This window comes from Melanerpes formicivorus, unplaced genomic scaffold, assembly GCF_026170545.1.
Source record: "Melanerpes formicivorus ecotype bairdi unplaced genomic scaffold, bMelFor1.0.p_v2 SCAF_21, whole genome shotgun sequence".
Lineage (NCBI taxonomy): Eukaryota > Metazoa > Chordata > Aves > Piciformes > Picidae > Melanerpes > Melanerpes formicivorus.
In genome coordinates this window covers 11668347-11688325 of record NW_027142373.1, presented here as the reverse complement: position 1 = coordinate 11688325, position 19979 = coordinate 11668347, and the positions used below count along the sequence as shown (strand labels likewise).

Below are 19979 nucleotides of genomic sequence, written 5' to 3'. Positions count from 1 at the left end.
TGGAAGGTGTCCAGAGAAGGGCAATGAGGCTGGGGAGGGGTCTGGAGCACAGCCCTGTGAGGAGAGGCTGAGGGAGCTGGGGTTGCTTAGCCTGGAGAAGAGGAGGCTCAGGGGAGACCTTCTTGCTCTCTGCAACTCCCTGAAGGGAGGTTGTAGCCAGGTGGGGGTTGGTCTCTTCTCCCAGGCAGCCAGCACCAGAACAAGAGGACACAGTCTGAAGGTGTGCCAGGGGAGGTTTAGGCTGGAGGTTAGGAAGAAGTTCTTCCCAGCAAGAGAGATTGGCCATTGGGATGTGCTGCCCAGGGAGGTGGTGGAGTCCCCATCCCTGGAGGTGTTTAGGAAGAGCCTGGCTGAGGCTCTTGGTGCCATGGTTTAGTTGATCAGATGGTGCTGGGTGATAGGTTGGACTTGAGGTCTTTTCCAGCCTGGTTAATTCTATTCTATTCTAATGGTTGGATTTGATGGTCCCAGGGGTCTTTGCCATCCTGAATGATTCTGTGATTCCCTGATATGAGATTCACAGCTGCTGACCCAGCATCGCCCAAGCCAGAGCTCTGGTGCTCCAGCTACACCTTACCACAACCCCAAATCAGCCATCAGGCTCTGCAAAACTCCACTTTGAGCAAGTTCTGGGGCTGACACCATCTCAAAGCCCACAGCCCTCCTCTCAGCAGCCCTTGACTCACCTCTTTGGCCTTGCTGAGGATCTTCTCCACAAGGATGAGGTAGTTGCTGGCGTCTCGGCTCACCAGCTCCTGCAGGCTCCAGCAGTTCAGGCACAGCCCAGCTGTGAGGAGACAGAAACCATCACTCACACACACCTTCAAGAAGCTCACAGGAGGGATGAACAATGGGAAGGGGTCAGGGAGAAGGTGTTCACCACCTGTGTCAGGCCACAGCAGAAGGAAGAACCTCCCACTCTTGTTCTGGGCAGATTTAATCTCGGTAAGTGTTCCTTATCTCATCAAGTGTTCCTTATCTCAGCAGCATCACTCTGTACCTGAGCACCTTTGTGCTCTTGCTCATGCAGCCCTGAGCTCTCAGGCTGCATCCTCTCCCCCATGGAGACAGAGTTGCTGAGGTGCCTGCATGGCTGCATGCCTGCTGCAGAGGCAGGAAGGATCACAAGATGTTATGGGTGTTGGAAGGGACCTCCAGAGATCTTCAAATCCAACCCCTCTGCCAGAGCAGGAGCATAGAATCCAGCACAGGTCACACAGGAACACATCCAGACAGGGCTGGGAAGGCTCCAGAGAAGGAGACTCCACAACCTCTCTGGGCAGCCTGCTCCAGGCCTCTGGGACCCTCACAGGGAAGAAGTTCCTCCTCATCTTGAGGTGGAACCTCCTGGGCTGGAGTTTCCATCCATTGCCCCTTGTCCTCTCCCAGGGTGCAGCTGAGCAGAGCTGGCCCCTGCCTCCTGACCCCAGCCCTCAGCTATTGATAGACATTGATCAGATCCCTCTCAGTCTTCTTCTCTCTAGACTAAACAGCCCCAGGGCTCTCAGCCTCTCCTCCCCAGGCAGTGCTGCAGTCCCTTCAGCAGCCTTGGAGCTCTCCCTTGGACTCTCTCCAGCAGATCCCTGTCCCTCCTGAACTGGGGAGCCCAGAACAGGATATTCCAGGTGAGGTCTCACCAGGGCAGAGGAGAGGGGGAGGAGAACCTCCCTGGATCTGCTGGCCACACTCTTAATGCACTCCAGAATGCACTTGGCATAGATGGATGTCCACCTTAACTCTGCCCAAGCACAGGAGATCCACCCCTTGCCCTGCTGCCCCCGGGCTCCAATGCCCCAGCTGCACCAACCCAACCATAACTCAGTGGAACACTGCAAACTGCAGCTCCCCATCAGGCACACATCCAACCCCCTCCAGCTGCCCCACACCTGAGGTGTCCCCCACAGCCTGAAGATGGAGCCTGACATCAGCACCCTGCCAGCCAGAGCTCATGGCACAGAATCACAGAACCGCCGTGGAGTCCAAAGCCCTTTCAGATCACCCAGGCCAGCCTTACTCCAGCTCCCTCAAGGCTGGGGCTCAGCACCAGGGCTGGGGCTCAGCACCATGTCTCTGCATCATTTTAACACCTCCAGGGGTGGGCATTCATAGAATGATAGGATTAACCAGGTTGGAAAAGACCTCAGAGATCATCAAGTCCAACCTGTCACCCAACACCTCCTGACAACCAAACCATGGCTCCAAGTGCCACATCCAATCCCCTCTTGAAACACCTCCAGGGATGGGGACTCCACCACCTCCTTGGGCAGCACATCCCAGTGGCTAACAACTCTCTCCTTTCTCCTCACCTCCAGCCTAAACTTTACTTCTCTTGCTGCAGCTACTGTTGCAGCTGTTCATTTACAGAGCCCATAGAAATGCAAGGCACAAATGATGTCACAGTGTGTGCATGCTGCTTGCATTCTCCTGCCTGCAGTGCTCCAGGGCAGCTCTTTTACCTCCATCCTTCCCCCCATCCCTTTCAATATCAATTGAAAGATTGGTCACGTTCAGACTGCAGTGTGACAGACAGAGAGCCTGGTTTAGGACCTTATAACAGATCTGGTGAAGTGTGGAAGCTGAGCAAGTTAAAGATGAGATGGCAATGAATGAGTATTTGGTTGTGTTAGTGCAGATAGTGTGGAGCCTTGAGACAAAGTGGCTTCATGCCCTGGCAACAATCCCCACCTGGCTACAGCCTCCCTTCAGGGAGCTGGAGAGAGCAAGAAGGTCTCCCCTGAGCCTCCTCTTCTGCAGGCTCAGCAACCCCAGCTCCCTCAGCCTCTCCTCACAGGGCTGTGCTCCAGACCCCTCCCAGCTTTGTTGCCCTTCTCTGGACATGCTCAATATCCTTCTTAACTTGAGAGGGCCCATTCATCCACCTCCCTGGGCAGCCTGTGCCAGCTTTTGAGAGCCCTTTCAGGGAAGAAGTTTCTTCTAATGTCCAACCTAAGCCTCCCCCTGGTACAACTTGAGGCTATTTTCTATCACTTTTTGCCAGGGAGAAGAGAACAACCTCCACCTGGCTCCAACCTCCTCTCTGGCAGCTGCAGAGAGCAATGAGGTCTCCTCTCAGCCTCCTCTTCTCCAGGCTGGAACACCCCCAGCTCTCTCAGCTGCTGCTCACCAGCCCTCTTCTCCAGACCCTTCCCCAGCTTGGTGCCCTCCATCATCACTGTAGGCCTGACCTCCTTTTCTTTCCCCATCTCTTAGCATCATTACATGTTCATTACATGTATTAAAACCCCAGGAGGAGATTGGGCAGGTTGAGGGAGGAAGGGTCCTTCACCCCAGCTGGCTGAAACCCCCCTGTCCTCCATGCCCAGGCATCTGCCTCTCACTGCTGGGACCAGAGCGGTGACAATGGCCCAAGGTGTTTCCCGAGGCTGCTGCTTTTCTTGGCTGTCAGAGCCACCTCCCAGATGGTCATAGAGGAAATGATCTGTGCTAAGGTTCCATTCATCCCAGCTTTGCCTCCCAGGGGAGGAGGAGGAGGTGCTTGGCTCTGCAGGACCAGGATCTACAGACCAAGGAGGGGAGCAGCAGCAGCAGCAGCAGCATCCTGCTCCCCTTCCCTCTCCTCCCAGGGACCTGGGCACACAGCCCTGTGGGGAAAAGCTGTGGGGATGTTTTCAAGCAGCAAGTAGCTGAGGAGGGTCCAGCTAGGCATCTCCCCTTTCCTGCACTGCCATGGATTGTTGCACCAGGAGCTGAGGTAGCACAAACATCGCCCAGTTTGGCTGCAGCCCATGGCACAGTTCAGGGGGGGCTGCCATGGAGTCCCTTCCAAGCTCATGGGTGAAGTCCAAAAGCAAAGAAGGGAAGGGAAGGGAAGGGAAGGGAAGGGAAGGGAAGGGAAGGGAAGGGAAGGGAAGGGAAGGGAAGGGAAGAGGGAAGGGGAAGGGAAGGGAAGGGGAAGGGAAGGGAAGGGAAGGGAAGGGAAGGGAAGGGAAGGGAAGGGAAGGGAAGGGAAGGGAAGGGAAGGGAAGGGAAGGGAAGGGAAGGGAAGGGAAGGGAAGGGAAGGGAAGGGAAGGGAAGGGAAGGGAAGGGAAGGGAAGGGAAGGAAGGGAAGGGAAGGGAAGGGAAGGGAAGGGAAGGGAAAGGGAAGGGAAGGGAAGGGAAGGGAAGGGAAGGAAGGGAAGGGAAGGGAAGGGAAGGGAAAGGGAAGGGAAGGGAAGGGAAGGGAAGGGAAGGGAAGGGAAGGGAAGGGAAGGGAAGGGAAGGGAGGGAAGGGAAGGGAAGGGAAGGGAAGGGAAGGGAAGGGAAGGGAAGGGAAGGAAGGGAAGGGAAGGGAAGGGAAGGGAAGGGAAGGGAAGGGAAGGGAAGGGAAGGGAAGGGAAGGGAAGGGAAGGAAGGGAAGGGAAGGGAAGGGAAGGGAAGGGAAGGGAAGGGAAGGGAAGGAAGGGAAGAAAGAAGAGAAGAGGAAGAGAAGAGAAGAGAAGAGAAGAGAAGAGAAGAGAAGAGAAGAGAAGAGGAAGAGAAGAGAAAGAGAGAAGAGAAGAGAAGAGAAGAGAAGAGAAGAGAAGAGAAGAGAGAGAAGAGAAGAGAAGAGAAGAGAAGAGAAGAGAAGAGAATTAACCAGGTTGGAAAAGACCTTTGAGATCATCCAGTCCACCCTATCACCCAACACCATCTGATGCAACTAAACCATGGCACCAAGTGCCTCATCCAGGCTCTTCCTAAACAACTCCACCACCTCTCTTTCTGGGAGGAACTCCAATGCCCCAGCTGCACCAACCCAACCATAACTCAGTGGAACACTGCAAACTGCAGCTCCCCATCAGGCACACATCCAACCCCCTCCAGCTGCCCCACACCTGAGGTGCCCCCACAGCCTGAAGATGGAGCCTGACATCAGCACCCTGCCAGCCAGAGCTCTTGGCACAGAATCACAGAACCGCTTCGGAGGGCAAAGCCCTTTCAGATCACCCAGGCCAGCCTTACTTCAGCTCCCCCAAGGCTGGGGCTCAGCACCAAGGGCTGGGGCTCAGCACCACATCTCTGCAGCTTTTAAACACCTCCAGGGTGGGCATTCATAGAATCATAGAATCAATAAGGTTGGAAGAGACCTCAAAGATCATCAAGCCCAACCTGTCACCCAACACCTCCTGACTACTAAACCATGGCTCCAAGTGCCACATCCAATCCCCTCTTGAACACCTCCAGGGATGGGACTCCACCACCTCCCTGGCCAGCACATCCCAGTGGCTCGCTCTGTGAAGAACTCGCTCTGTGAAGAACTTTCTCCTCACCTCCAGCCTAAACCTCCCCTGGCACAGCCAGAGACTGTGTTCTCTCATTCTGGTGCTGGGGTGCCTGGGAGAAGAGACCAACCCCCTCCTGGCTACAGCCTCCCTTCAGGGAGTTGGAGAGAGCAAGAAGGTCTCCCCTGAGCCTTCCTCTTCTCCAGGCTAAACAGGATGTGGTGTCAGGGAGTGATAGGACTGGGGGGGATGGAGCAAAACTAGAAATGGGAGATGCAGATTGGATGTGAGGAAGAAGTTCTTCCCCAGGAGGGTGGTGAGAGCCTGGCACAGGTTGCCCAGGGAGGTGGTGGAAGCCTCCTGCCTGGAGGTGTTTGCAGCCAGGCTGGAGGTGGCTGTGAGCAACCTGCTGTGGTGTGAGGTGTCCCTGCCCATGGCAGGGGGCTTGGAACTGGCTGAGCCTTGAGGTCCCTTCCAGCCCTGACAATTCTGTGATTCTATGATTTGCTCTCCAGGACAGACACTGCCCCTGTGGCTTTATGCCTCACTTGCAGTTGATTAACAAGGCAAGAGAAAGCCCTCAGCTGCCACACAGCTTTTTACTTCCAATGAATCAACATCCAGCAGGGAAGGATCCTGCTGGGAAGTTTCCAAGATTCTCAGAGGGACAGAATCAGAGAATGTTAGGGGTTGGAAGGGACCTCGAAAGCTCATCCAGTCCAACCCCCCTGCCAGAGCAGGAGCACCTAGAGCAGGTCCCACAGGAACACATCCAGGTGGGGTTTGAATATCTCCAGAGAGGGAGACTCCACAACCCCCCTGGGCAGCCTGCTCCAGGGCTCTGGCACCCTCACAGGGAAATAATTCTTCCTCCTGTTTCCATGGCACTTCCTCTGCTTCAGCTTCCACCACTGCCCCTTGTGCTGGCATTGGGCATCACCCAGCAGAGCCTGAGTTGATGCTAATTACATCTGCAACTCTTAATTGGCCTCTGGTACCCCTGGCATCTTGCTGGGTTTGCTGATACCCAAACCACAACCTGTCAGTGAGGACACAGCCATGGTGAGCTGGCAGTTCAGTGATGCTCCAGGTTTCCTCTGAGCCTCTTCCATAAGCCAGCACAAAAGCACAAAGCCATGGCTCAGCTTAGCATAGCTTAGGTAGTGGTAGTGCTGATGGACAAGACGTTCCCCATGAGCCAGCAATGTGCTCTTGTGGCCAGGAAGGCCAATGGTGTCCTGGGCTGCATGAAAAAGAGTGTCAGCAGCAGGTCAAGGGAGGTTCTCCTCCCCTTCTAATCTTGATGAGGCCATATTTGGAGTCCTGGTGCTAGTTCTGGGCTCCCCAGTTCAGGAGAGACAGGGAACTGCTGGAGAGAGTCCAGGGGAGGCTGCAAAGATGCTGAGGGGCCTGGAGCAGCTCTGGGAGGAGCAAAGGCTGAGAGCCCTGGGGCTGAGAGCCTGCAGAAGAGCAGCCCCAGAGGGGAGCTGAGCAATGCTCAGCAAGAGCTAAAGGAGCTGTGGGGGGCAAGAGGCTGGGGCCAGACTCTGCTGAGTGGTGCCCAGGGACAGCACAAGGGGCAGTGGGCACAGACTGGAAGCCAGGAGGTTCCACCTGAGCAGGAGGAGAAAGTTGTTTGTTGTGAGGGTGCTGGAGGCCTGGAGCAGGCTGCCCAGAGAGGTTGTGGAGTCTCCTGGTGTGGAGAGCTTCCAAGCCCAGCTGGGCAGTGTGCTGCTGGGCAAGCTGCTGTGGGTGCCCTGCTGGAGCAGGAAGGGGTTGGACTGGCTGATCCCCAGAGGTCCCTTCTAGCCCTTCCATGCTGGATTGTGTGAGAGCCTGGCCCCACTGCAGCTGCCCTGGGGCAGCCTGGCTGTGCAGGGCAGGACCTGTGAGAGCTGAGCTCCATCGAGGTCCCTGGGCAGGTGAGGAGATCACCACTTCCTGCACTAGTGTAACCACAAGTGCAAACACCCAGCACCCCGTGGGCTCTTTCCTTCCTCTCCCTGCTAGCGAGGGAGGAGGAAATCGCGGCGGCAGCAGCTGGCTGGGCTGGGCTGGGCTGGGCTGGGCTCTGCTGAACGGGGCAGGGCAGAGGCACTGAGCTGCTTCCCTGGGAAGGAGCTGGGGCAAAACCTGCTGTGAAGAGGCTGGGGCTGAACAGGTAGCAGGGGCAAGGGCTCAGGGGAAGGGTCTCACAAATACCACTCAGATCTGAGGTCCCCTGACCTGGTTTTGGGGTCTTCTCTAGGAAGTGTGTGCTGAAGCACAAGGATGCAGCCAGGTTTGGAATCATGGGATTACTAAGGTGAGGAGAGACCTCCAAGATCATCAAGTCCACCTCCATAGTATCATAGTATCAGTCAGGGTTGGAAGGGACCACAAGGATATCTAGCTCCAACCCCCCTGCCATGGGCAGGGACACCCCACACTACATCAGCCTGGCCAGAGCCTCATCCAGCCTGGGCTTAAACACCTCCAGAGATGGGGCCCCAACCACCTCCCTGGACAACCCATTCCAGGGCTTCACCACTCTCATGGGGAAGAACTTCCTCCTCACCTCCAGCCTCAATCTCCCCACCTCCAGCTTCATTCCATTCCCCCTAGTCCTATCACTGCCTGAGATCCTGAGCAGTCCCTCCCCAGCTTTCTTGGAGCCCCCTTCAGATACTGGAAGGCCACAATGAGGTCACCTCAGAGCCTTCTCTTCTGCAGACTGAACAGCCCCAACTCCTTCAGTCTGTCCTCATAACATCTCTGTAAGCAGACCAGGCCCAGCATAACACCTCTGTAAGCAGAAGAGGTTCAGCTCATGGTTACAGTAAGGCACTGGAATCACTTTGGGGATCAGCCAAACGATGCTGGGAGGAAGCAAGCTGCTGGAGTCTGAGCTCCTAAATTTGGCTAAGCATGAATCAAAGACACTCCAAGGCAGCTGCATCCTTCCTAAAAATAGTGTTAAGAACACAAATGCAGCTTGGAAATCCTGCACACAATAAACAAAGGCCAGGCAGCAAAGCAGAAGGTCCAGCACCTCCAGGCATCTGCCAGGGGAGAGGATCCAGACCCAGGGTGGGAATTGCCTCCCCCTCGACTTGCCAAGCAGTGGGAGCAGAGTTAATCCCTGCAGCCATATCCCCTGGGTCCAGACTAAACAAATTATTTGGGCAGTGCTGGTCATGCTCCTCATGGGCACAGGGCAGGAACAAAAGCCCTAAGTGATATGAAAAGCATAAAGGAGCTACCCTCTTGTATTTGCCCGCCCTTCATCCCTCTGCAGATGTCCTGTGCCCACCTGGGGCACAACTGGTAGCACTCAGGACTCTTTATGACCTGCAGAGCAGCACTTCTGTTATTCCTAGCCCAGGGAAAGGCTGCAGCCAGGTGAAAAACCAGTCACAGATTGTTTTAACCTGCAGATGTTGCTCCATCTCAGCAGACCTGGTCTGGGTCTGGTGTGATGGTGAATGGAGACACTATGCCAGGGCAGGCCAAATACCACAGGAGCAGCACTGGACACCAGGACAGAGCAGCATGAGGCATGAGTCAGAATCATAGAATGCTCCAGGATGGAAGGGACCTCCAAAGCTCATCCAGTCCAACCTCCCCTGAAGTCAGCAGGGTCATCCCCAGCTGGATCAGGTTGCCCAGAGCCTCACTGAGCCTCACCTTGAATATCTCCAGGGATGAGGCCTCAAACACCTCCCTGGGCAACCTGTGCCAGTGTTCCACCACCCTCATGGTGCAGAACTTGTTCCTGATACCCAATCTAAGTCTGCTCTGCTCTAGTTTGAAGCCATTGCCCCTGGTCCTGTCCCTGCAGGCCTTTGCACACAGTCTCCATCCTTCCTGTAGCCCCTTTCAGGTACTGGCAGGCTGCTATTAGGTCTCCCTGGAGCCTTCTCCTCTCCAGGCTGAACACCCCCAGCTCCCTCAGCATGTCCTGTAGCAGAGCTGCTTCAACCCCCTGATTATTTTTGTGGCCCTCCTCTGCACCCCCTCCATCAGATCCAGGTCCTTCCTATACTGAGGGCTCCAGACTTGTACACAGTACTCCAGGTGAGGTCCAACCTGGATTCATTGCACTGCGCCAGGTATGCTGAAAGCCAACAGCACCAGACAGCTCTGGCCACCATCCCTGTCCTGGGGTGGACAAGGGTAGGATTTACACCAGGGCCGCACAGAAACCTTCAGCTAGGCTTTCTCCTGGAATTTGAACTTGGTCCATTCTGACTATGAGATGCAAAGGGAGGCCTCAGATCTGCAGGGAGCACACAGCCTGAGATGTGCCCCCCAGGAAGCAGAGGGATGCTCTCTGCCAGCACTGCAAGCAGGAGCTGTGCTCCCTGTCATCCCCTCTCCATTGAGCTGTGCAAGTGCTGGTGGGGAAGCACTGCTCCTCACTCATCTAAGCACACAGCAAGGGTTTGCAGAGCTCAGGCAGGTGCCTTCTGGCTGAGGGAAGCAGGAGGCCAAGTCACACAAACTGCTCAGTACCTTAAAGGAGAGAGGTCCCATGCAGGAGCTGCAGGGGGAGATCAGCTTTTAAAGATTCACCTTGTGAAGCTGGCACAAACCAAGGCTTCACCTTCCAGCCCCTGAATCTACTCAGTGGGTCACAAGAGGCACTGGAGACCTCCCAGCAGGGCAGTGGGAAGCCCCAGAGCTGAAAAACTGCTGACATCCAGCCTGCTCCCACACTCCTCCATCCGGTTCTGCTCCTAAACCAGTGACCCACTGCTATTTATGTTTGGTTTGTACAGGGGGAATGAGTCAGATTTATCTGCCAGCAACATCTAGAGCGCATCATAGCCCTGGCCAGGGCATGCTGGCATGCAGCAAAAGCAGGGGTAAGCTGTGCTCATCCCAGCACAGAATCACAGCATCACTTAGGTGGGTAAAGACCTTCAGGATCATCAAGTCCAACCATCAGCCCTGCTCTACCTACTCCACCACTAATCCATATTCCCAAGCACCACATCCACACAGCTTTTAAACACCTCCAGGGATGGGCACTCCACCACCTCCCTGGGCAGCCTGATCCAATGCCTGACAACCCTTTCAGTCAATTTATTTTTCCAACCTAAAACTCTCCTGATGCAGCTTGAGGCCTTCTCCTCTTGCTCTTTCACTGCTTACCTGGGAGAAGAGACCAACCCCCACCTGGCTCCAACCTCCTTTCAGGGAGCTGGAGAGAGCAATGCAGTCTCTCCACAGCCTCCTATTCTCCAGGCTGAACAAGCCCAGTTCCCTACCTCTCCTCCCCAGCACTGTTCTCCTGACCCTTCCCCAGCTTTGTTGCCCTTCTCTGGACACACTCCAGCCTCTCCATGTCCTCCTTGGAGTGAGGGCCCCAAAACTGAACACAATACTGGAGTTGTGGCCTCACCAATGCAGAGTCCAGAGGGACAATCACCTCCTTGGTCCTCCTGGCCACATCCTACACGATGCACATCCTACACGATGCACATCCTACACTGAGCCCAACATGACTCAGACCCAAAGGGAAACCTCCCTCTGGGAGGGCAAAGCCGGTGGCAGAGCTCTGAGCAGGTGCCCAGCACAGGGCAGAGCTGACAGCAAGCTCCCCGAGCGGAGGGAGCCCGGCGCGGCGCAGCTCCGATGGCTATCGGAGGAGAGGGCAGCAGCAGCAGCCCCGTGGGCGGCCTCGGAAGGATGAGGCTTTGCCATTTCTTTTCTGAGAAGTACACCAAGAGCCTTCCTCCCCAGGCAGCTCCTTCCTGAGCTCGGGGGCTGAGGTTTCCCCTCCGGGGTCAGGTCGGAAAAAGGAGAGAGGCGGCGGAGCCCCCGCACGCCCCAGCCGCCCCCGGCCGGGCACCGGCTGCTGCTGCCCTCAGCACAGCCACAGCGGCAGGGGTGAAAACCAGATACCTCTGCTTCCGCCCTGCCCACCCCCACTCCTGCCCCCACCATTTCCTCCTCACCACAAGAAGGTGCTTTGCTTTTTTTTTTTCACAAGAAGGTGGCCAAGAAGGCCAATGGCCTCCTGGCCTGCATCAGGGACAGTGTGGCCAGCAGGAGCAGGGAGCTCATCCTGCCCTGTGCTCAGCACTGCTCAGGCCACACCTTGAGTCCTGTGTCCAGTTCTGGGCTCCTCAGTTTAAGAAGGACATTGAGAGACTTGAAGGTGTCCAGAGAAGGGCAACAAAGCTGGGGAGGGGTCTGGAGCACAGCCCTGGGAGGAGAGGCTGAGGGAGCTGGGGTTGCTTAGCCTGCAGAAGAGGAGGCTCAGGGGAGACCTTCTTGCTCTCTCCAACTCCCTGAAGGGAGGTTGTAGCCAGGTGGGGGTTGGTCTCTTCTGCCAGGCAAGCAGCACCAGAACAAGAGGACACAGTCTCAAGCTGTGCCAGGGGAGGTTTAGGCTGGAGGTGAGGAGAAAGTTCTTCCCAGCAAGAGTAACTGGCCATTGGGATGTGCTGCCCAGGGAGGTGGTGGAGTCCCCATCCCTGGAGGTGTTCAAGAGGGGATTGGATGTGGCACTTGGTGCCATGGTTTAGTTGTCAGGAGGTATTGGGTGATAGCTTGGACTTGATGATCTCTGAGGTCTTTTCCAAGCTGGTTGATTCTATGATTCTCCAAGGGACTGCCCAACTCACAGCAGTTTGTGAGTTAGGGGAGTTGGAGGTGTGCAATGCACACAGGATAGCAAAAGCCCTGTGGTCACAGCATCCCCTTGGGGCATCCCACACTGCCACAAGTCCACACCCAAGCCCTCTGAGCAGGACACAGCAGCACCCCCCAGGGCTGGAGCCATCTCAAGCACTTCCACCCAGCCTGGGCAGTGATTTCAAGGAACAAAGCCAGCACAAGCCTGGAGAAAAGCAGTTCAAAGGTTAGAACTGGCAGGGTTCAGTAAGCAGCACACCTCAACTCTGCACCTGGAGCTGGAGTATTTCAGACACTGCATTTCACTACTTGGTGACCAAGCAGACTGCTGGTTGTTCCCCAGAGGGCATTTAGCTGACTGCAAATGAGCAGGACCTTGAGCTCCTTTTCATTGGAGCTGAACCTCTCTGGACACCACATGAGAGGTATCATTGAACATTCCTCTCCTTCTCCAGCTCACCATTGACCTTCATCCCTCCTCCCTCACCACCATCCTCCACCCATCCTCCCTCACCACCATCCTTCATCCCTCCTCCCTCACCACCATCCTCCATCCCTTCTCCCTCACCACCATGCTTCATCCCTCCTCCCTCACCACCATCCTCCATCCATCCTCCCTCACCACCATGCTTCATCCATCCTCCCTCACCACCATCCTCCATCCATCCTCCCTCACCACCATTCTCCATATCTCCTCCCTCACCACCATCCTTCATCCCTCACCACCATCCATCATCCCTCACCACCATCCTTCCTCCCTCACCACCATCCTTCATCCCTCACCACCATCCTCCATCCCTCCTCCCTCACCACCATCCTTCATCCTCTCTGACTCACACGCAGCCCCATGGTATAGACAGCTGCTTCCCATCCCTCACACCTTTGAGGCTGTCCCACAGCCTCTCTCCATCCACTGCCAGCCTCCAGTCCCTGTCACACTGCCCCATCCACCACCATCTCCCTGCCCCTCTCACATCTCCAACTCCACCGTACAGCATCCTCAGCATCACCAGAAGGCAGACCCAAGCCAGACTCATTTCACCTCCCACTGGGAAGACACAAAGTGGTTTTCCTCCTTTAGCTCACTGATTTCATTAGCATCTCTCTCCAGCAGCCTGGAAGGGACCTTGAAGACCATCCAGTTCCAACCCCCTGCCATAAGCAGGGACACCTCCCACCAGCCCAGGTAGCTCAAGGCCTCATCCAACCTGGCCTTGAACACCTTCAGGGAGGGGACATCCACAGCCTCCCTGGGCAGCCTGTGCCAGTGTCTCACCATCCTCTCTGTAAATAATTTCTTCCCAATCTCCAGCTTCAATCTCCCCTCTTCCAGCTTAATGCCATTGTCCTTCATCCCATCACCACAAGCCCTTGTCCAAAGTCCCTCCCCAGCTCTCCTGCAGCCCCCTTCAGGCTCTAAGGTCTCCCTGGAGCCTCTTCTCCAGGCTGAACAGCCCCAACTCTCCCAGGCTGTCCCCATCTGATGGTCAGAGCAGTCACACTTCTCTTTGCTGACTTCAGAGCTCAGCTATTCAGTCACTTATGTGGGGGGAAAGGATGCATCAGAAGCAGCTACTCAGCAGCTCCGAAGCTCAGGATCCCAGGATGTTAGGGGTTGGAAGGGACCTCAGCAGATCTTCGAGTCCAAGCTCCCTGCCAGAGCAGGAGCATAGAATCCAGCACAGGTCACACAGGAACACATCCAGACAGGGCTGGGAAGGCTCCAGAGAAGGAGACTCCACAACCTCTCTGGGCAGCCTGCTCCAGGGCTCTGGGACCCTCACAGGGAAGAAGTTCCTCCTCATGTTGAGGTGGAGCCTCCTGGGCTGGAGTTTATATCCATTGCCCCTTGTCCTATCCCAGGGTGCAACTGAGCAGAGCCTGGCCCCTGCCTCCTGCCCCCCAGCCCTCAGCTATTGATAGACATTGATCAGAGCCTCTCTCAGTCTTCTCTTCTGCACACTAAAAAGCAACCTCCTGTGAAACCATCACTTAAAAATGAAGCATTAAATCACTGGAAAATGAACAGAATTCTAGCAAGGTCTCAGCCCCAAAAGCTGTGGTGTGGTGTGTGCTGCTCTAATGGATGGAACTGCTGAAGAGACAGGGGGAGCAGATAAATGGGGAACTGAAGTGACACAAGAAGTTTAAAATGAGAAAGGAGGAGGACCCAGCACAGGGAAGAAGATGATGGAGGGAGGCATTGACTGCATGAGGAACAGAGCCCTGCCATGAGGAACAGCCTGAACCTATCACAGGGCAGCCATAACTAAATGGTGGCTGGAAACTTGAGGAAGGAAGAAGAATAAGAAAATACTTCTGCTCTGCTTCTGAAAAGCAACAGGACACAGAGCTAAGGGCTGCAGGTGCACCTGGGCATGCTGCTGCATCTTCCCTAAACTGTGCATACAACTGAGCAACAAAACACAGGCTCCCAGACCAGCACCCACAGCAGCTTGCCCAGGAGCACAGTGCCCAGCTGGCCTTGGAAGCTCTCCACACCAGGACACTCCACAACCTCTCTGGGCAGCCTGCTCCAGGCCTCCAGCACCCTCACAACAAACAACTTTCTCCTCCTGCTCAGATGGAACCTCCTGGCTTCCAGTCTGTGCCCACTGCCCCTTGTGCTGTCCCTGGGCACCACTCAGCAGAGTCTGGCCCCAGCCTCTTGCCCCCCACAGCTCCTTTAGCTCTTGCTGAGCATTGCTCAGCCCCCCTCTCGGGCTGCCCTTCTCCAGGCTCAACAGCCCTAAGGCTCTCAGCCTTTGCCCCTCCCAGAGCTGCTCCAGGCCCCTCAGCAGCTTTGGAGCTTCCACTGGACTCTCTCCAGCAGTTCTCTATATCTCTTGAGCTGGAGAGCCCAGAACTGGCCCCAGGACTCCAAATGTGACCTCCCTAGGTCAGAGTAGAGGGGGAGGAGAACCTCCCTCGACCTGCTGCCCACATTCTGCATGTACCCCAGGAGACCACTGGTCTTCTTGGCCTTGAGGGCACATTGCTGGCTCATGAGAAACTTGTTGCCCCCCAGCACTCCCAGCTCCTTCTCCATGGAGCTGCTTTCCAGCAGGTCCCCCCTCACCTGTCCTGGCACACACATACTTCCTACTCCACCTGCAAGGAGGCAGGAGGTCAAACAGCAGCTCAGCAATGCAGACCCAACAGAAGTCAGCAGGTGACAGCCCACAGGGAGAAGCAGCCACAGCACTGCCCAAGCAGCACCGCCCCGGGGGCTGTCCTGGAGGGGTACCCTGGGGCTGGGGCACAACACAGCCATTAACATCACATCCAGCAGTGAGTGGTGAGTGGAACTGGGCTTCACTGGTCACACTGGAGCCTCTTGGCAAGAGCACCAACAGCTGGGATGAAAGAGAACTTTCTGATGCATGAAAGGCCTCTGAGATCTCCCAGGAATGCCAGGTCGCTCTGCCAAGCCCCACAAACCCCACATGAAAAGCAGCAGGGTAGAGAGAGGGGAGGAGTGGGGGGAAAAAATGGAATCCTTGGGAATAAGGAAGCAGCAGGCAGCAGAGCTGCTTTCAGCAGAGCCCACAGCCCCCCGAGCCCTGCCCTGCCCAGCCTGCTCTGCGCCACTGAGCCACAAAAACTACAAAGTCCCTGCTCAAAGGCGACCCAAAGACAAACAGCAGCGCTGAGGGGCTGGGATCAGGGGAGGGCAGAGCCCTGTGAGTGACACAGGCACTGATTGATTGTAATGAGAGGAAGAGGTGAGTTATGTGGCTGCACAATGGAGGCCTTGGAGGGGTGGACTCCTTCGGCCACTCACTGCAGCGCTGCCAAGCACAGGAGCCGGCAATGTAGGTCACACCTCAGGGCCTCTTTCCCAGCATGTGGGGAGCCCAAAAAGGACCCAGGAATTCTGGTCATAGCTGCATGAAGCAAGACAGACCCCCACAGATGCACAGAATCAGCCAGGTTGGAAGAGACCTCCGAGATCATCAAGTCCAACCTGTCACCCAACCCTAACTAATCAACCAGACCATGGCACTGAGTGCCTCATCCAGGCTTTGCTTAAATACCTCCAGGGATGGCAGCCCCACCACCTCCCTGGGCAGCACATCCCAATGGGCAATCTCTCTGGGCAGAACTTTTTCCTAAGATCAAGCCTAAACTACCCCCTGCACAGCTGGAGACAGTGTCCTCTTGTTCTGGTGGGTCAGTCTCTTCCCCAGACAACCTGTGACAGAGGGAGAGGACACAGTCCCCTGTACCTGCCAGGAGAGGTACAGACTGGGTGTTAGGAAGAAATTATTCCCAGAGAGATTGCCCATTGGGATGTGCTGCCCAGGGAGGTGGTGGAGTCACCATCCCTGGAAGTGTTTAAAAAGAGCCTGGATGAATCACTTGGTGCCATGCTTGAGTTGATCAGATGGTGCTGGGTGAGAGGTTGGGCTCGATGATCTTGAAGGTCATTTCCAACCTGGTTAATTCTGGTCAAACCTGCTACTTCTGGTTGCCTGGCAGAAGAGACCAACCCCCACCTGCCTGCAACTTCCCTTCAGGGAGTTGGAGAGAGCAAGAAGGTCTCCCCTGAGCCTCCTCTTCTCCAGGCTAAGCAACCCCAGCTCCCTCAGCCTCTCCTCACAGGGCTGTGCTCCAGACCCCTCCCCAGCTTTGTTGCCCTTCTCTGGACACCTTCCAGCAGCTCAACATCTTTCCTAAACTGAGGAGCCCAGAATTGGACACAGGATCCAAGGTGTGGCCTAACCAGTGCTGAGCACAGGGCAGGATGAGCTCCCTGCTCCTGCTGGCCACACTGTTCCTGATGCAGGCCCAAGGTGATGCTAGAGCATAGTGTGCTGGAGTCACTCCCAATGGGTGTGAGGAATGGGCAAGGTGAAAGGGATCACTCCAGTGTTTGGCAGCAGGGAGGATGCTGTTTATGCACCTTGCAGAGGGCTGGAGCACCTCTCCTACAAGGGTCCAGAGGAGGCCACAAAGATAATCAGAGGACTGGAGTACCTCTGCCATGGGGACAGCCTGAGAGGCTGAGGCTGCTCAGCCTGGAGAAAACAAAGCTCCAGGGAGATGTCACAGCAGCCCTCCTGAAGGGACCTGCAAGAGAGCTGGGGAGGGACTTTGTACAGTGGCCTGTGGGGAGAGGGCAAGAGGCAATGCATCTTCAGTCCCTGGAGGTGTTCAAGAGGGGATTGGATGTGGCACTTGGAGTCATGGTTTAGTTAGTCATGAGGTGTTGGGTGACAGGTTGGACTTGATGATCTCTGAGGTCTTTTTCAACCTTATTGATTCTATGATTCTGTGAAACTACAGCAGAGCAGATTTAGATTGGACATTAGAATGAAGTTCTGCACAGTGAGGGTGGCAAGACACTGGCACAGGTTGCCCAGAGAAGTTGTGGCTGACCTCCTCCCTGAAAGTGTTTAAGACCAGGCTGGATGAGGCCTTGCGCAGCCTGGGCTGGTGGGAGGTGTCCCTGCCCATGGCAGGGGGGTTGGAACTGGATGATCTTTAAGGTCCCTTCCAACCCAAACCCATTCTATGATTCTGTGATAACAACAAAGCAGAGAGGGCTGAAAGAACAAAGGGAAATCAGAATCTGACAACCCCCCATAATTGCTTTCATCCCTTTCATCTGCAAGAGGATTTGGGAGAGATCCAACTGCAGCCCACAAGTGTGAGCATGAAGGAGAGAGCTCTAAATGGCCTTCAACAATGACCTCTGCTCATTCCTGCTCTACCATCCCAAATCCCTCTGGACATGGCCACATCTTTATGGCCACCATGGTATCTGATGTGGATTTAAATGAAGCTGATATCAATATCTCCACCCTTGCTTCTGACAATGCAGCAGGGAGGGCTTTGTGCATCAAAGCAAGGCAAGGCTGCCTGATTGCACAAAGGAGCCTTTGCTCGTGGTGAACAAAGCCTCCTCCTCCTCCTCTCTCCAGCTCTCATGGGCAACCAGCAAGACACACAACTTCTCTGCTGAGTCTTTATGGCTGTGTAAAGACCTCATGTGGCTTGTTCAGCACCTTGGTCCATCTTCCTGCTGCAACAAGAGGCTCAGGAAGGCTGACTATAAGTGCTGGGTTCTACACATTGGCCACAGCAACCCCAGGCAATGCTACAGGCTGGGGTCAAAGTGGCTGAGAGCAGCCAGGCAGAAAAGGACCTGGGGGTACTGATTGACAGCAGCTGAACAGGAGCCAGCAGTGTGCCCAGGGGGCCAAGAAGGCCAATGGCATCCTGGCCTGCATCAGGAACAGTGTGGCCAGCAGGAGCAGGGAGGTCATTGTGCCCTGTGCTCAGCACTGCTTAGGCCACACCTTGAGTCCTGTGTCCAGTTCTGGGCCCCTTGGTTTAGGAAAGATGTTGAGCTGCTGGAAGGTGTCCAGAGAAGGGCAACAAAGCTGGGGAGGGGTCTGGAGCACAGCCCTGTGAAGAGAGGCTGAGGGAGCTGGAAGGTGTCTTAAGTCTTAAGCAGGGAATATATTAAGACCTGATCCAATCTTTAGCTGTGCTGGAGACAACTTCTGGTGAGCTCAGCATGGGACAGCAATGTGCCCTGGGGGCCAAGAAGGCCAATGGGGTCCTGGGGGGCATGAAGAGTGTGGCCAGCAGAGCCAGGGAGGTTCTCCTCCCCCTCTCCTCTGCCCTGCTGAGACCTCACCTGGAATATTGCATCCAGTGCTGGGCTGCCCAGTTCAGGAGGGACAGGGATCTGCTGGAGAGAGTCCAAGGGAGGGCTCCAAGGATGCTGAAGGGACTGCAGCACTGCCTGGGGAGGAGAGGCTGAGAGCCCTGGGGCTGTTTGGTCTGGAGAGGAGAAGGCTGAGAGGGATCTGATCAATGTCTCTCAATAGCTGAGGGCTGGGGGTCAGGAGGCAGGGGCCAGGCTCTGCTCAGCTGCACCCTGGGATAGGCCAAGGGGCAATGGATGGAAACTGCAGCACAGGAGGTTCCACCTCAGCATGAGGAGGAACTTCTTCCCTTTGAGGGTCCCAGAGAACTGGAGCAGGCTGGCCAGAGAGGTTGTGGAGTCTCCTTCTCTGGAGCCTGTCTGGATGCATTCCTGTGTGACCTGTGCTGGATTCTCTGGTCCTGCTCTGGCAGTGGAGTTGGACTTGATGCTCTCTGGAGGTCCCTTCCAGCCCCTAACTTCCTGTGAGCCTGGGAAATGTACTCCTTGGGGTGAATTTCCAAATTTGTTAGGGGGGTGCAATCCAAACCCACAACTGAGATCCTCCAGGCTTCCAGTAGCAGCAGTAGTTCTCTCTCACCCAAGTGCCCAGGCAGCTCATGCAGAGACAGAAGGAGTAGGTCATTGGTAAGAGGTCACCTACCAGCCCATCTGCTGGAGACAGCATCTCTGCTAAGGCCATGCAGGCATCTCTCCAGCGCGTGGTAGATCCTGTCCTCCGTGCACGTGGTGTGCTGCATTTTAATTCATCTCCTAAAGGGAAAGAAGGAAGAGAGTTTGTGCACCAGGCCCTTAGTTAGTATCAGTCAGGGTTGGAAGGGACCACAAGGATCATCTAGTTCCAACCCCCCTGCCATGGGCAGGGACACCCCACACTACATCAGCCTGGCCAGAGCCTCATCCAGCCTGGGCTTAAACACCTCCAGGGACAGGGCCTCAACCACCTCCCTGGACAACCCATTCCAGGGCTTCACCACTCTCATGGGGAAGAACTTCCTCCTCACCTCCAGCCTCAATCTCCCCACCTCCAGCTTCATTCCATTCCCCCTAGTCCTGTCACTCCCTGAGATCCTGAGCAGTCCCTCCCCAGCCTTCCTGTAGCCCCCTTCAGATCCTGGAAGGCCACAATGAGGTCACCTCGGAGCCTTCTCCTCTCCAGACTGAACAGCCCCAACTCCTTCAGTCTGTCCTCACAGCAGAGCAGCTCCAGCCCTCTGCTCATCCTTGTGGCCCTTCTCTGGACACCTTCCAGCACCTCCAGATCCCTCTTGCAATAGGGGCTCCAGAACTGGAGGCAGTACTCCAGGTGGGGTCTCCCCAGAGCTGAGCAGAGGGGGAGGATCACCTCCCTTGCCCTGCTGGCCACACTTCTCTTGATGCAGCCCAGCTTCTCTTGATGCAGCCCAGTTAAGTGGGAGGAAGAGAGCACTGCCACATCTCTGCTGCAGAGCAGGTGAGATGCTCCTGGTGCAAC

At 55.7% G+C, this 19979-nt stretch overlaps 1 protein-coding gene across 3 annotated transcripts in view; it reads right to left on the bottom strand.

Annotated features, from left to right (window-relative positions):
- Positions 1 to 19979, bottom strand: part of PIK3R5 (phosphoinositide-3-kinase regulatory subunit 5) — an 81122-nt gene that overhangs the window by 33119 nt on the left and 28024 nt on the right. For all 3 annotated transcript variants that reach the window (XM_068151607.1, XM_068151610.1, XM_068151609.1), the window contains exons 2-3: positions 19149 to 19258; positions 687 to 787 (exon numbers count right to left, since the gene is read on the bottom strand). In XM_068151607.1, the coding sequence (XP_068007708.1) occupies positions 687 to 787; positions 19149 to 19245 (198 nt within the window). In that variant the 5' untranslated portion in view covers positions 19246 to 19258. The remainder of the gene's footprint in view (positions 1 to 686; positions 788 to 19148; positions 19259 to 19979) is intronic.